Source organism: Sebastes umbrosus, chromosome 2 (assembly GCF_015220745.1).
Source record: "Sebastes umbrosus isolate fSebUmb1 chromosome 2, fSebUmb1.pri, whole genome shotgun sequence".
Taxonomy (NCBI): domain Eukaryota; kingdom Metazoa; phylum Chordata; class Actinopteri; order Perciformes; family Sebastidae; genus Sebastes; species Sebastes umbrosus.
Window position 1 is genome coordinate 1,576,226 of NC_051270.1, and position 17,304 is coordinate 1,593,529.

Sequence of the window (17,304 nt, forward strand, 5' to 3'; positions counted from 1 at the left end):
TCATAACACAATATGACCTCATTCAGTTACATTTTAGTTTCATAAAAAGGCTCCTTCTGCAGTAAATGCGTAATCAGAATTATTCTCGGAGCAAAGTGGAAAAAGTGTCCCGTGTGGGTGTTTGGAGATATCAAAAAGAACAGAGCGGAAAGGAAGAGGCGAGCTGCACCCACCCAGGGAGGGAAGGAAGGGAGCTGTGGAAAGAACTGCAGGTACCTGAAAGTATGGTGCATAGCTATAGGGTTGAGGGGGGGGGACTGAAGCCAGTTGCACCATAGGGCAGGTAAGTTACTGTCTGCTGGGAGAGGGAGCTCTGGATGATGTAGGGGTCATAGCAATACTGCTACAAGCAAGGGGCAGTTACATATACACATGGTTACATACACACGAAGCATTAGTACACCAACCACACTGATGGGACGAGACAGCATAAATACACACAATCAGCATGGAAACAGTGTTAAAGCATATATGGACGAACACATGCTCTTAGGCTTGAACTACAACCAAAACACCAACATAAAAATAAGTACAAAAGATATTATAATTCTCACTTATTAGACTTATGTAATGACAGAAACAAACTCTAGTGTTTCCTGAGACATTACTGAATGAGGCATCTCAAAATGGGAGTTATAGGGCGGGTCCATCTGTATTTTACTCTGTTTTCAAATGGAAACGCTCACTCAGCCGTTAGCAAAAAGCAGTGATGTAGGTGATTAAAGTAAACTAATCAATCAGGTTGTAAATAATGTGAACACTAGCACTAGCTGAGTCAACGTTAGCTATGCTAAATTTGGAAGTAACTGAAAGGGTTAGTTTTGATTTTTTGATTTGGGGTTGTTTGTATACTCCCGTGTTCTGCGAGGTAAAATTACTGTTTTTGTGAATGGAGTCTGGTGGCTTTGAAAAGAGCAATAGAACGGCTTCAGTTCCCCATCAGAAAGGGCTGTCTGACGGCGAGGTAAAGCGGCTGCAGATGGGAGCAGCAGAAAAACTTATATTAGCCGCCTAAAAAACTCAACATCAATTTAAGTGTACGCTGTATTTAGAATATATCACTACTTTACCTTGCCTTACCTTTATATCGCTCTCTTCAAAGCCACCAGACTCCATTGAAAAAAACAGTAATTTGACCTCTTAGAGCACAGGAGTTGCTGGTCTACCGCGGCATCGATCGGTTAGTTTGCTTGTGTTATTGTGTGACTTTCTGATCCAAACTAACGCGGCGTCCACAGCAGAACATTGCTTAACTTCCGTACCGGTACTGCTGTCAGATATTCCAAACTGAGAGCATGCCGACCGCCAGTTACTGTAGATAATACACCGACATAATAATGGACCCGCCATTTAAATTAGCTATTCTGGCCATTGTGTGTTCCTGGTTGGGAAACGTGAAAGTAAAGTTTTACCAAGGTCATGACACCCATGCGGTCCAGTTCTCTGTTGGGGCTGCGGGGAATGCGTCTGGGGGTGGAGTGACCAGAGCTTGGGGGAGAGCCGCCCAACGATGAGCCCGCACACAGTGACGGGGGGATGGAGCTCATGGAGCGGAAACGTCCTCCCAGGCTATCGCCGCTGCCCACCCTGCACTCAATCTCCTCTGCCCGGATGGCTGTGCTCTCCTTCTCCTCCTGGATCATCCTGGAACGATAAAGGAAGGAGAAGGAGATGGTGAAGTTAAATGAATGCACTGCAGACATTTTGATGGAAAAGATAAGGTTCCATGAAGCAATGTTTTGGTGTGCTTGTACCTAATTTCGTTGTTGATAGCGTCCAGCTGCTCCTGCAGCATTAAGGCGAGGGTCTGTGCGTCAGCCTGGCCACCAGGGGACAGCAGGTCCACCGAGCTGAATATCGTCTCTCGATCCTCCTCCAGGTCTGAGGCGTCCATGTCACTCTCAAAGGCCTGGGCCACATTTGCCAGCACGTTGGCCTGCTGCATGCGCTCCCACTCCTGCTCATTCAAAGTCTGCACCTGGATTAATTCATACAGGCGTAAAATAGGGAAAGGAGAGAAAATGGAAGGAGAGATAAAGATACCAAGAGTATTCAGACAGGAAAATCAGATATTGTAGGAAGAAAAGGATAAACAGAAAGAGAAAGCAGGGATATGAGAGAATGAGAAGCAACAGAGACATCAGGATGTTAGCTGGATACTTGAGTATTTGTCATGAATGCACCACACAGACTCTATAACGTTCACTGTTATCTCCACCACACTGACTTACATGTCGCTGAGGTCCAGAGTGGAAGCAAACAGAAAGAAATGGAGAAGAAGAAAATCATCAAAAAGAACTCAAACAGGAAGAGGAAGGAAAAAAGGCACACAACACAAATAACACGAAGAAGAAAATAATCAAAAAAGTCCCTTCCAGTAAATTCAATTAATTCACAAGGGGGAAAGATCACAAGAAAACCTTAATTGTGTCTTAATTTTCAAGTAATAGGAATCTCTTAAAGTACACACATGATTTCTGATAGAAGCTCATTCTCATTTGACTAGATGCTCGTCAGTATTTATGCTACATAAATTGTCTATGGTTAGGTGTCAGCCAAAATCACTTGCACACGTAGATGTTCTCAAATGTTAACAAGTGAGTTAATCAAAAGCCCGATCTGCCAGCTGCCCGGTGCATTCCTTAAACATCACTGGAGGAAATTTAAAGCTCAGTATTAAATTAGCTCAAATTCTATATGAGTATTTGTACGTAAACAAAGAATAAACAAGCCATCAGTAGATGAGCTGGGAGCTCACCTTGGACGGCTCGTCCAGGAGCGCCGCCATCCGTCCCTTTTGAGGCCGTCTCAGCACAAGAGCGCTGCCGTAATGGTCCGAGTTACTGTCCATCATTGAGGAAGCCGACACTGGATACCTGAAATCTGGAGTGCTGCCCAGCTGAGACCGTCTGGAAATAAAAAAAAAAGCCATAAAAAACAATCAGAAAGACTCTTGGAGGTTAGAGGCTGAAACTGTGAACTCTACCTCGTTAACTGGCTTACCCATGTAGTAAGGAGTTGCTCCTGCTCCTACCCTGCTCGTTCTCTGCCCTCATGGTCTCGATCTGGATCAGGAGCTGCTCCTATAGGAAAGGAGGAAATTTACAGACATAGTGATCATTTGATAAAGATACAAAGTCTGTGACTACCTTTACTAGTAGGGCTGTAACGGTTTGTGTATTTGTGCCAAACCGTTACGGTACAGGATGCAGAATACACGGTATGTAGATTGATGCACGTAAGAGATAAGATATTCCTTTATTAGTCCCACAATGGGGACATTCTTAAGGTGGACGCCACAAGTGCGAGTTCCGTCCAGACAACAGAGAGTTGTGTATAAGACGACAACGGTGTCGGCGTTGTTCCACCGTTGCATAACATGTGAATGGAAACACATCCAACATGCTAACGCACATTTGACAGCATCACCCAGATGTGCCGATCACAGAGATGATAAATGTTTGGATGCTTTAATATAGCATACTTAAATATAGACACAGTGGAACTAATTGAAACACTCCCCCAAATGCATGTTTTACTTTTTATTATTTTATGTATTTTGGTATCTTCAATTTCTTAGCATAAGAGTGTGACCGGTTGCCTTCTGGGAAAGTGTTTGATCAGTGTTTGTACAGTGTAATGTTTTGCAAGTACAAGTGTTTGAAATGTTCCTTATTGTTATATTTTAAGGACAGCTTCATCTGTGTTCTTTTCGGGGGTTTTTCAAATGGAAACGCCCACTCAGCTGTTAGCAAAAAGCAGTGACGTAGGTCACCAAAGTAAGCTAATCAATAAGATAATGAATAATGTAAACGCTAGAAGCACTAGCTGAGACAACATTAGCTGTGCTAATAACTGAAGGTGAGAATGTGCAAGAACATTTTCACCGCTTTAATAAGAACCCATTACAAGAAGCCACAGAGGGAAAAATCAGCTTTAAAGCTTTAAACAACCTCTCACCTTCTCATGGTGAGACTCCTCAATCAACTTCTTGGTGTGCTCCAGTTCTCTTATCAGGGCATTCTGAAAAGAGACAGGAACAAGCTAAAGAGACGGCAAATAAACAGTGACTGAGCTACTAACTATGCACCATGACATATGATGTCATTATCACCTAGTCATGGGACACACATAGTGGAGAAACAACAAATATGTATTATAGCAAAGAATGCACTGTCCTCCGCCTCTTTAAATCATCACCACTGACAACTCTTCTGTATTAGTCACCTTATCCTCCAGAGCAGACATCCTCTCTTTGAGGTGAAGCTGCAGTCTCTCGTTGGACTCTGAAAGGAGCTTGTCGACTGTCTCAGATAGACGCTTGTTGTGCTCCTCGTTCATCTTTTCTCGTTGCCGTGCCTATACAAATAGAAAAAAAAAACATTTCTAAAAAGGCACATATGTTAACACGGTCTTAATAGCAGCAGAAACTCTGAGGCGAGGAAGTAAGCCAAGAAACAGCAGTCTTCCCATCTTCCCTCTTTTTCTCACCCTGAGCAGTTCCTGGTTCTTCTCCTCCAGCTGGGCCTCCAGCTGCCTCAGTCTCTCCTCCACATTGCCGTGGCGTTCCTCTGCCTAAAATTCGGGGACAATAAAGAAAAAACTTTGTGTCTCAGTATATTCAATCCTCTCAGCGCTGATGAGAGAGACTACGTTTACATGCACACTAATACTCCCCTATTATTCCGCCTATGAAAATATTCCAGATTTGATATAGGTCATGTAAATAGCATATTCCGTTTGGGAATTCTGAATTACTCCTTATTCTGAATGGAGCATTTTCCGATTAAGACATGCAGGATATGCCGATAATATTCAGATTTTAGAAGCGTTCTTTGGACGTGTATACAGCGGATTCACAATATGGATCTCAACTGGGGTTTTTTACGGCAGTTTGTGACACACAGCATGTGTAAGAAAAACACAAAGCGCATTAAAAACCAGGATTGCAGGAGCTGCATCCGGAACTAGGATCAGCGTAGCCCGGTGGCGGTTTAAATACCCTCTTACTCCAAAGAGAAAGCTACTATATTTGAATCAAGAGTATGAGATCAAACAATTTCTCTAATACAAATAATGGTGGTTTTACTATGATGGCTCTTCCTATACTGTATATACAGTTACAATTATATATTCTGACAGATACTTTTATACAACCGGTGTGTCTTTTTCCATATTCTGATGACTTATTTAGATGGGTGTTTCAATCCCGATTATTGTACATGTATTAAATATTTCTTCTTTCCTTTTTCCTCTACCTTAATGTAATATTTTTGAACGTAGGTGATGGATTTTCTGATATATGTGTTGATGAATATGACATAATGTTTATAAATACTTTATCAAATTGTGAATTGTTTGTGGATGTTTTTATCACGCTGGTGTTTTTTTATGGAACTACACCTGCCATCATAGAGCTTGTTTAACTTTTGGTGTGCTTTATGTATAAATATGGGTGTGGTTTCCACTTTTTCAAACACCTTGACCTGACAAAGATCCAAACAGGATTGAAACATAGTTCATAATAAAAATATTGTGGCATGGAGTAAGTGTGCAGGTGTTACCTTTTTTTTTTTTTTTTACTGCTCAAAAAGAAAAGCCCACATTTCTGGTCAGAAGGAGAAATACATCTACTTCTAAACATGATGAATGACTTGGATATCAACAGGTTTTTGGATGTGCGCAAATATCACGATGCCGACCTTTTCAAGAAGGTGGATGAAGGAATGAAAGAGGAAGGCTGTGCTCACACGGTCCGACAAGTCCGCCACCGGTTACGTTAATTGGAGTATGAACGGCTACATGTAAACTGGAATATTAGTGGAATATTCATTTTCGTTCGCCATGTAAACAGCTTAGTAGGAATATTGTCTTTTTCGGAATAAGGGCAAAGAACAGAATATTTTGTGCATGTAAACGTAGTCAGTGTCTCTAGAGTTTGATCTCGCACTAGAGGGATTTGTCATCCATCCTGGAGAAGGACCTCGCTGTGGCCGAAGCCTAAAAGGCCTAAGTTTGGCCCTGTTTGAGGTTTTGGGTGCAAGTCCTTCAAAAGGAGGGGGTCACCAACATCAGCCGCCTGCGAAGCAAGCATCATCTACATATGCTAATGAACAGCTAGAGATCCAGCACCAGCTGCACTAGGAGAGGACAGCAAAGCAGCATGACCCAAAGAAAGACTAAAACAGCCATAAAAACCGTCACCGTTCAACAGAGGACTATGTTTATGTGAATAATGATTACTGGCTCATGAAACAATTAATTCAATATTTCAACTGCAATTAGGTATATTGAAAAATATAACCAATGTATAATAGCAGATATTGTCAATCTGTCGGCTGCCGGTAAACATTTTTCTGTGACACAGCCTGCTCCGGTTTTTAGAAGCTCTAATGGGCAGGGTCTCCACAAGTCTTTGAGAAAATCAGCTGGAACTTCCTGTTTGTGTTAGACACCAGACATTAGGGTTTTCTATGTTCTGAGAAAAAAGGAGCGGTACCAGCATGAAGCACTGATCAACACAGCTCACCAGCACATAAAGCACAAACACACAGGCGTACAGAGAAGGCCACGTCAGGGCTCAATAAGATACCATGTTGATATGTAGTCTGACACTGCACTTAACCAGGCACTTGGCATGTAAAGGATAAACTGTAGGAAGACTAATATTACTACATTAAATTGTGGAAATGTAAATCGTGCTATTTGTTTCTCTTGCCCTGGTTGAGTTCAGTAACAGAACAAAAGTGAGAGTTTTCCACCATCCAGGAGGTTTAGCTCTGTGAGTGAAGCTGGTCTACCTTCTTCTGAGTCTTAGCGCCTTTAGAGCCACACAGAACACACTAGGGGGTTTGACAAGGAGGCGGTAAGGGCAGCATGAAGAGCACACAAAAAAACAGAGCATGACAGAAAGAAATGGGAAAGAGGAGAAAACAGGGTTTTAATGTGAACTTTAGCACAATTAAATTGGACAGAAAGCTGTAGATTCAACGGAACATGATGACTGTTGTTGTGACCGTTGTCATTTCTAGACTTGAAGACAGAACAGGTAGACAAACAGATGATATGTTGTATTGAAGGATGAATAATACAATGAGGGATGTAGTATTAGACTTCAGAAGATAGACTGAGCGACTGATGATGGAATAATGAGAGGGTGGAGAAAAGAATAGATGATTTATGTCACTGTTTTGTAACTGCATGGAGGCAATATTAAAACATACCAAGAGATTTCTTTCCATATCTAGGCCTGTCTGACTATCTGCTCTGTTCTATATAACAACTATGTGGCTTAAAGGGCGGGTCCATCTGCGTAGTACAAGTAAAAGAAAAGGGAACAAAACTGCAGAATGGTCAGAGATTACATTACTTAAAAGATGTGAAAAGAGGTGCCCGCTTCCTGATAAACTCTTTGACAAAAGACTCAGATGAGAATAAGAATGATTGGTAGCTGAAATTTCAGAGATGTGCTGTGAGCCAGTTCCAATACAAATAAGGTGCTAAGTTGCCCGTGCAGCTTCAGCAGCAGCAGCAGCATGTGTTGTCCTAGACAAAGACTCAAACTATAAATGGATAAAAACATGAGCCAAATCTCTAAAAATAGGTCCCTGTGGATATTTGGAGTAACATAAACAATGGCTTCCTCAGCAGCTTCCGCAGGGAGCTCCTGGTTGTTGCGATGTAAAGGAAATAATCCAGCAGCCCTGGGCACATTACGTGTGCTGGTACCCACTGTGTGTTGAGGATAGGATCAGAGTTAGAAGTAATGCAATCTTTAGTTCATTCATATTCTTTTTCAGTTTGTTTTTTTCACAATTGCCACCAAGAGACACATCAATGGAAGATTCTATCAAAGGATGGGATTTTAAAAGGCCTCTGATTACCAATCAACATTTAAATACGTATTTAAATATGTCATAAATCTAAATAAAGGCGGTTTGAGAGATACGCGGGGCAGTGGACAGGTGCTGGTACCTTTGTGAGAGCAGCTACCCTCTGAGCTAGCTCTGCTTCCACCTCAGGCAGAGTCTCTGCCTTGCGGATGGTCTGCTGCAGCTTCTGCTCAGCCAGCTCCAGCTTCTCTTGGAGTTGCCGGCTTCGGTCCTCAGTCTACAACAAACAAACCAAAAGCAAACAGTCATTAGCGAGCATGTTGAAGACTCTGTGCTACATCCTGGCCTCAGGGTCTGGTTTTCTGCTCCACAAGGTGAAGCGAGTGGCAAGAAATACGACTGTAGGTCAGGGAAAGAGAGAGAGAGGGACACAAATGGAGAAGGGATGGGTAAGGGTGGGGTGGGCAGGAAGTGAGGAAGAGAGCATTCATAATGACACAAAGACAGACAAAACCCATAAGAAAAGAGAGAGAGAGACGTCTCCATCTCAGTGAGTACATGTAAAGAAACAGGCCAGTGTCTTTGAGGCTTCCCATTCAGTGCCTGCTGCGCTGGTCACTGTGTGAATACAGCAGGAATTCATTCATTAGCAAGGGTTTGAAAACTGCCAACGAGAACTGCAGGCGATTCCTGCTGGCAGACAACTCTGAGACTCGGGCTACATCCACACTCGTTTTAAAACGAAAATGGCGTTTTAGGGCTGTTTCAGAATTAATATCCGTCCATACTACCACGCCTGACAACACATAATCACATAACCATTCACGTACACTGGGCATGCGCGTGCCGGTGTAAACAGGAAGCAGAGCTGGACATGGGAATTGATTCAAATTGATTGAATAATAGCTTGCCTCCTGCGCATGTAGGCAGTAGCAGCATTATAAAATGCAGAATTTAACTGCACAACAACTGCTAGCAGTGACAACAAGGTAAGCAACGTTTGTAACTCGTTATCCATGTTGAAATTAACAACAGGTAGGCGAGGCTAATGTTGTTTATTTTCTTCCGTAAAAGGTTCACATGATGGGGCGTGACAAATCAGGGAGGGACGCGTCATGACTGATAAAACGAACGCATGGGCGTCCTCGTCATCGTTTTCAAAGGTCTCTGTTTCTGTCTGTCCAGACTAAAACGCAATCCCGGAGTTTTAAAACTAAAACGGGGTCAGCAGCGTTTTCAATCGTCTTCGTTTTAGAGGCTCAAAAACGCTGAAGTAGTGTGGACTTAAACGTAGAAGAAGTTATTATGCGTTTTAAAACGAAAACGTATTAGTGTGGATGTAGCATCAAAAAACAAAATCAACCCATGCTTCATCAACCTTACGTCACATTATAATGTGAAGATGTGTGTAGATGTTTGGGGTGTGATGAGATCTTAAATGATGCAGCAAGCTTAATGTTACAAGTAGACTTTGGAAGGAAATCCCAGACAAACTGATGCCGGCTTCTGTAACTCCTGATCTGCTTTAGTCCAGGAGCATGGGGCCTACCTGTCTGTAGAGGGAATCCTTGTTGGCCACTTCATTCTCCAGCTTGTCGTTGAGGTCGTGGACGGAGGTAGCCTCCCGCTGAGCTGCCAGGTAGCGCTTCTCCAGGGTGGTGATCCTCTCCTCCATGTCTTCCTTCTGAGCCATTGACTATACATACACATTTACACAGATATTTGCATTAGTGCGTTCTGTGTTTGTGGCCTCGGCCTCACAAAGACCAAGAAAGTGGATCACATCACTCCAGTTCTGAGGTCTTTGCACTGGCTTCCTGTCTGTCAAAGAATTGATTTCAAAATACTACTGTTGGTTTATAAAGCACTGAATGGTTTAGGGCAGTGGTTCTCAAACTGTGGTACGCGTACCAGCAGCTCTTTGTCGTGGTACGCGGAGGACAATAGGTAGAATATTTTGTTTAAGACCGAGCGATAAAATTACCTGTAATTTTGTAATGTAATGAAATGTGACCACTGCAACTGTATTTGGTGTCTTGCAAACCCATCAGGGTTGGGCACTTTGTGTGAATGACACGAAGATAAAGAAAATCAATCAATTAATCAATCATGCTGTATGTTACACAAAAACGAAATCCTGCATTATTTCAGTAGGATATCACTTTTAAATTTTTAATCCTAGACGGATTTATTTTTGCAATATATTTCTAATATGATTAGAACAGATTTACATTTATCTGACTGAAATTTTCACCTGCCAATGGAAGGAAATACATTTAAAAGGAACGTATTTAAAAAGGTGCTCCCCGTCTTACACATCAAGACATCCTCCTTACCTCTCTCAGGTCTCTCTGTAGCCGCGTGTTCATGTCTTCGGACTTGATGAGGTCCTTTCGGGCCGTGTCCAGGTCCTCCTCCAGCTCATTGATGCGTGAGACCATAGCAGCCATGCGCTCCTTCATCTGGCCCAGATCAGATGTCTGACGGTCCACCACATCCTGGAGCTCACTGACCTTCCCAAAACCATGTCCCAGCTCCTCCTCCTGACTCAGCGAACCATCCGATGACCGCTGTGGGTGAAATAACTGTTTTAGTAAGTGCACACAAGATGTACAGAATACACACGAATGAATCTCCTCACTTTGGTTAAATAATATTATTCATTGATTTTAGGGACAAAATATTTTTATTGCACTTTCACATTTAAATGAACACAGCATTGCTTCCATTTCCATGTTGTGCTACATCCGGCTAATGTACAAATCTTGGCATCAAATATGCATCAAAATATATAAAATTGTAGTAAAACTTATACCCCAAATATTACACTTTTACTCTGGACTGCAGCCAAGAAGTTTTTTCACAGGCTACCGCTGTAAGGTGAGCGCGCAGCAGCATGATGGCTCCCCAAAAGTGAAGCCAAAACATATCTAGCGGCCCCTAGTGGCTTGCAGATAATTTAGGAAAAGCCGGACAACTAACAGACCGAACAACGCCGTGGTAGCGACCTGTCAATCACAAGGTAGCCCCGCCCTAAAGCATCCCCTGCTTTATGGTCTATTTGACTCTAAATGGGACCATCATTTATTTATTTATTGAAGAAGACTTGAAACTAGCGATTGAGACCATAAACTCATGTTTACAATGTGTACTGAGGTAATAAATCAAGAGAGAAGTAGGCTCATTTTCTCATAGACTTCTATACGATCTGACGTCTTTTAGCATCCAGAGGAGTCGCCCCCTGTTGGCTGTTAGAAAGAATGCAGGTTTAAGGCACTTCAGCATTGGCTTCACTGCTCAGACCCGGAGGTTGCCGCCTGCATTAGACATGAGATGAATTTGAATCGCTCACACTCACTCTAGGCTAAACCTGCGGTTCCTCAAACCCAGATTAACTGATGCCATAGTTTGTATTATTGTAAGCGAAGACACACTGCAGAACAAGGCGTCAGCAGTAACCTGGACTGTTTCCAGCCTGCCCACCTCTTCCAGTATTTGCATCTTGTCTGTGCATGTGTGTAGATGACATATCATAGCACAGCTAATCATTGCAAGACAGGACACTTTTTTTTTCTCAACAAACAGAAGAAGGGAAGGAAAGATCACTAATGTATGCATTATCAACCTGTAGAGCTTAGGTGTATTGTTGCTTTTTAAACAATTTGTAATTGTGTTTTCTAAGGTCGTGCAAAATATCTACTGTAGAGTCATAAACAAGTCATAATGCGCTCTTCACTGAATGCAATGCCATTTTCAAACAACAGGGGAATACAGTTTAAGATAATCAAATGCAAGTCCCAATATTCACCAAAAATAAAGAGTGATGGAGAGGAGATTCAGTAATAAACAACAAAAGATAGATATTCAGTTTATTCAGTAAACCCTCTTCCTAAACAAATCAATAAAGGATCTCTCAAAAAGTAAATAAACCCAATAGACCTCAAGTCTGCCTCGAGTATACACCTCTGGTTCAGATTTAATTTCATTACCTGGACAGATGCTAAACACTCGTCACACAAAACCAGCTGTGGCCTCCCTCGTCTCCCGCTCAGCTTTCACACTGTGCAGTTGAGTAACCTCACCTTGCCATTAGTGCTTGGTGTGTTTTCAGAGTTGTGGTTGACCTCGCTGGTTCCATCTGCCAGCCCTCTCTTCTGGCTGCTCTGCTCCCTGAGGTAAGCCAACTAGAGAAAACACCGGTTTGTTAACACCTTTCCGAGTCATTCATTTGCTGGTGATAACCATCTAAACAATTATCTGGTTAACCACTTTAACCCAGAGCACTAAGGGAGTTTGCTTCCTTTCATCATTTGTGATGTTGTTTTTTTCATTTCACTAAAGGAAGTACGCTGTGTGTGCATGTGTGCATGTGTGCGTGTGTGCGTGTGTGCGTGTGTGTGTGTTCAGAGCCTTGAATTCATACCACAACTATTCTGGTTGCAAACTCCCATGAATATGCTGCAGAGACCAGATATGCCAATTGGCCAAACAGTAGGAAAATAAAACAGCAAAAAGCTGCGTTGCCTTAGGAGGTAAGGTTACTAATAAAAGCAGAGTGGCAAGTGGTTGTTTGTACGTGTGTGTGTGTGTGTGTGTGTGTGTGTGGTCCCAGGCTGATTCCCAGGAACAAAAGATGACTGTAGCATGAAGCAGAGAGGAAATCTAGGACACTTCCACAAGATCCTCTGGGCCTTTTGTCAATCTTAATCCCATTCAATACAGTGGACTAAAGACCTCTTTGCATTCATGTGCACATGTGTGTGTACAAAAGAGCTGTGAATTTATTTTTTTTCTTTTAAATAGTTTAAAGCTTTAGTTTTAAATAAAGAAATGTGCTGTATGCTTGCAATAATATATTTACAAAGTGCAATATTGGCTGGATATGTCACTTTTTCTATTTTTATTATTGATATTTCACTTCTATTTATTGATACTTCACTTCTACTACTTTTTTAATATTTCTTTGTGCATGTATGAGGAGTGTTGAATGTACTGTTTTAAGAGGTGCACAGCAAATTTTCTTGTAGTGTGCAATGACAATAAAGGCATTCAATTCTATTTTATTCTATTCATTGTGAATACTCAATGTGTGTAAATGGGAATTCAGTACAAGAAAGATGTCTTTAAGTAAGTCAAATGTATAAAATAACTGCAATAAAATATAGTTCAGTGCCATCAGGAGCAATGCTACGTTGATCTGTTGATCACAAAGGGCTGCGTGCTTTGTTTTGTTTATTTTTGCCAGCATCTCCTGGTGCGTAAACGTCTCTCAATCTAGCATAAGATAAAGAAAAATACACTTTGACCTGTCAAAGCTGCATGTCAAACCGTCTCACCATTCAGTTTGTGTTTGGACAGTAAAAACCAAAAGGAATACATCATTCATTCCTCCATTATGTGTTCAATCACTTATAGTCACTGCATTTCACTAAATGTAATGTAATGTAATGTAATGGTGTGATAACTAACACAGCTTCACTTTGGATTTCTGCAAAGATCTGCAACCTAATTAAACCTCTTAAAATAAGTGCATTTGCAACATTTGACATCCCGTTTTAAACAGAAAAATCTACCAATAAACCCATTTAAAAATAATTTAATTAAAATCCCAATAAAGCACAAATACTGCTAAAGTAACATTACTTCTGTTGTTCAAACGCAGTGACAGACAACGGTGGGAATCATCTGTTTACTGTATTTTTCTGTAAACTTAAGCCTAAATGTGTCACTCACAAGGAGCAAAGCTGAGAGTAAAAACTATTTAAGCATGGCGAATTGATTATTTTAGACTGTAAAGTTGTTCCAGCAAATATTCCTACATCACGTGAATGCAGTATTTTATCGATATTTTGACCTATAACTTGGAAAGGTTGTATTGATATTGAGTTGGAGTTAAGTGTGTTTCTCATCAGTCAATTCTATCCAGTTATGTTTGCTTACTTCTTTGTGCGAGATGGTGAGCTGTTCCTCCAACGCGCTGCATCTTTCCAAGGCAACGCGTAGTCGCTCCCTTACCTACAAAACATGAGACACAAAAATATACTTTACAAATCTTTATGTCTCTCCCATTTCTTTGCCTTGCTCGTCACATAAACTACACACATGTTAACATGTGCACATATATTTTTCATTCACTCCTTTCAAAACAGACACACAGTCGTACCTTCTCATCGAGGGCTTTGTGGTGTTCGAAAAGTGACTTAAGGGCTTTGAGGACCTCCACTTCACTCGAGACTCCTGCTGGAGACTGAGCCTGTCTCTTCACCACCGTCATCCTCAGACTACGCTCGTGGCGAGACACCAGGCACTCCAAGTGCTCCAACAGGAGCTGGACACACGAAGGACAACGTCAACAGGTTAGAAACCCATCAGGCTAAAACACATTGCCTATGTGCACAAGCATAGAGCATCAAACTTGTTGCATAGAAACCCATCCTACCACACTATAAAGCTTTGGTGAAACTGTGATTAGATTAGTGGATTGTGCATTGTGGATCTGTTGTTTTAGCATTAATAGGCCCAAAGCATGTGTTCAGGTTGGCTGATTTTTAAACTATCTTTTCTTGTGTCTACTTCTACATTTGCGAGTTAAACTTGGAATAATATTTTCAAATTGTTGATCTAGCATTACTCCCACCCACGTTAGCTTTGGGCTAATAGAAACTCTGATATGATGACACATCACATCAATCTGTCATGAATCACTCACTTCACTCACTGTGATGCAAAATATACCAATCAACATTTTATGATGTAATTACCATGATGTGTTTTGCAACACTGTGATAATAACTTCTGTTATGATTTGTTCAGGGCTTTCTGCCAATGATTTGAATAAAGAGCAATACGTTCATTATTTTAAAGTTGAAGCACGTACTGAAAGTCAACATTAAACTGGTCATTTTAAATGTCTGGATTCATTAGGAGGACAGTGGAATTAACATGATTCAAATTGAAATGTGTTTCTGTTCATCACTATGAAACATGTCTGAAGTATTTATGTGAAAAAGTTTTAAAATACAAATACTTACGATGGCTAAGAGTACAAATGGTAGTATGCAAGCATATGCTTGATTATGATTGTCGATTATGATTAAGTGTTATGATTATAAGGGGGTCCCTGGAAAAATGTTCAACCTGTAAGGAATCCTTGACCCCCGTAAGTTTGACAACCTCTGCTTTACAGTATACAGGTTTTGGAAATTAAAAGCAAAAACTTCTTCAATGTGACGAGTATGTAAGAGTAAACAGGTCCTAATCAGAGACGGTACTGACTAATAACACACTCGCTGAGGTATGGTCCCGCTCCTTCTCAACACAAACAGCTGTCTGTGATGAAATTTATTGTCAGTGGTTGAAATATTTTGATGATTGAGCAATTTGTAACGCCCACAACTTGTGACAATGGTTTGGATTATAGGATAGAAACTGAATTGTCACCCAGTGTTATGACAACCATCTATACCCAAAACAGAAACACACAGGTATTTGATTGGAGTACGCAGGCCAGACAAACCTTCCTCATCAATGGCGGATAGTGGAGGTCATGACCTGTTTGAATGTTAAAAGATTTAGAGCAGTGTGTGTGTTTGTGTGTGTGTACCAGCACATTATACTAACCCGTGTGTTGTTTCTCTCCGCCTTCAGCTCTGCAATCTCCTCCTCCTTCTCCAGAAGCTGCTCCCGGCACACGTTCACCTCCTTTGTTAGTGCAGCAAACTCCTAAAATAGAAATGTACAAATACAGTAACATGTAACCGCTACTTACTGAGCTCAGCTTTTTTTCTTTTTTCTTAAGACTCTGTGCTTCAGAAAGATTAAAAAATGTTTGTGATGTGGAGGCAGAGAGCTGGTATATTTAAAGTTTAAAACTTTGATAAATTCTAACTGCACTTCCACTGCAGTAAACTAATGTTTGTTCTTAGAAGTTGATGCAAGTTCTTAGACTGCTGACACCCCTAACACTTTACTGGGCATGCATCACCTATGGTATCACCTGTATTATAAATAAAGGATTAAAAGGTACTGTTTGACAGGAAGCAGCTGTGTCTGCTGCCCTGCAAAGCACGTGTTAGGGTTGTGCAATCGTTTTTACTTTCATATCGCCCGATTGTGGTTACTCAACTCGCCAGGGGGCGGCGGCATGGCTCAGCGTCTGATGGAGGTTTGAAATAATCAAACCTTTAAGCTTTCTGGAAGCAATATCGTTAAATTTGCGAGAATAAACATTTATTAAAGAGTGTGAACATTTTATTTAAAATATTTAAACATTAACAAAATAGCAATGTCTCCTGTATTCACACAACGGTTCCCTTTTAAAAGTCTATGTGTCTGTGCTTGGTGCGACAATATCACAGCATCATATTCTGCTTAGCATTATTATCTTATCTTTAATCATATCCATAATGTTAACTACTCTTATGGAGCCCAGAGCAAAGATTTGGTGAGCAGGCATATGGAGAGCAGAGATGCGGGGTGTCAGATCCATGGAAAAGAGACAAGGGCAAACTGGTTAGTAATAAGGATTTAAACTTAACATATATAAACAGGTACATACATGAAATTTGACCTCTGCATATAATCCTAGTATTTTTAAGTATTTTAGAAAGAGTGGGCTGCTGTAAAGCACCCGGGGAGGAACTTGGGGTTCAGTGTCTCACTCAAGGACACTGTGATGCAGACAGTAGGAGCCGGGGATCGAACCCCCGACCTTGTGGTTAAAGGACGACTCGCTCTTCTCACTGAACTACAGCCGTCCCAAAATTCATTCAGATTTAAAATTCACTCGTCACTCGTGCTGATTAATGGAGCTCAGCGGCACATGTCGCTCCACCAGAAACATCTCTAAATGATTCTACAGTTTATTTTTTAATCACATCTTAGTTCTAATAGTAAGTTTGTTAAAATCTGCTTAATGTCAGCGTAGGCGAAACCAATCATCGATCATCCCTTCAATCGTTGATTTACAATCCGATCTCCAATTGGCACGGGCCTATTACGTGTTCTGTTTTTTGAATGGCCAGCCGCACGAACAACTCTGTCATCGTGGCTTCCATCTTTATCTGACAACCTGTACCATACACTACAGGTTGCTGCTATCCACCGACTGTAATCTCATCATAAAACAGAGCAAGTTGTGGCTTAAAGGAGCAGTGTGTAGGATCTGGTGGCATCTTGTGTTCACTACTGGTGTAAAGGAAGATAGCAGTAAAATTAGCTCCTGTATTGCTTTCCTCTGTGTGGTTTCTGCAGATGCCATAAGCACACAGCAAACCACGGCAAATGACCCTTCTCTCTCTCTCTCTCTCTCTCTCTCTCTCTCTCTCTCCTTGCCGTCCACAATGGCCACAAGGTCATGGTCACGTTAACATCGGAAACAACGGAGGCACGATGACAAGTGTTTGCTGTCTGAAAGTTGTACCTTAAATCTTTTGCACTTCACTATCAACAGTGATATTCTATTATTAGAGAT

At 41.4% G+C, this 17,304-nt stretch overlaps 1 protein-coding gene across 16 annotated transcripts in view; it reads right to left on the reverse strand.

Moving 5' to 3' along the window:
• The window catches only part of ppfia1 (PTPRF interacting protein alpha 1), a 57,874-nt gene that overhangs the window by 19,440 nt on the left and 21,130 nt on the right, over window positions 1–17,304 (reverse strand). For 10 of the 16 annotated variants that reach the window (XM_037759004.1, XM_037759012.1, XM_037758986.1 and 7 more), the window contains 16 exons: window positions 15,453–15,554; window positions 13,996–14,160; window positions 13,773–13,847; window positions 11,915–12,016; window positions 10,169–10,402; window positions 9,382–9,528; window positions 7,975–8,109; window positions 6,801–6,842; window positions 4,492–4,575; window positions 4,228–4,359; window positions 3,961–4,023; window positions 3,004–3,083; window positions 2,759–2,909; window positions 2,232–2,237; window positions 1,755–1,978; window positions 1,413–1,644 (listed from right to left, as the gene is read on the reverse strand). In XM_037759004.1, the coding sequence (XP_037614932.1) occupies window positions 1,413–1,644; window positions 1,755–1,978; window positions 2,232–2,237; window positions 2,759–2,909; window positions 3,004–3,083; window positions 3,961–4,023; window positions 4,228–4,359; window positions 4,492–4,575; window positions 6,801–6,842; window positions 7,975–8,109; window positions 9,382–9,528; window positions 10,169–10,402; window positions 11,915–12,016; window positions 13,773–13,847; window positions 13,996–14,160; window positions 15,453–15,554 (1,974 nt within the window). The remainder of the gene's footprint in view (window positions 1–1,412; window positions 1,645–1,754; window positions 1,979–2,231; window positions 2,238–2,758; window positions 2,910–3,003; window positions 3,084–3,960; window positions 4,024–4,227; window positions 4,360–4,491; window positions 4,576–6,800; window positions 6,843–7,974; window positions 8,110–9,381; window positions 9,529–10,168; window positions 10,403–11,914; window positions 12,017–13,772; window positions 13,848–13,995; window positions 14,161–15,452; window positions 15,555–17,304) is intronic. The other 6 variants (XM_037759052.1, XM_037759044.1, XM_037759032.1 and 3 more) reach the window with 3 other exon arrangements.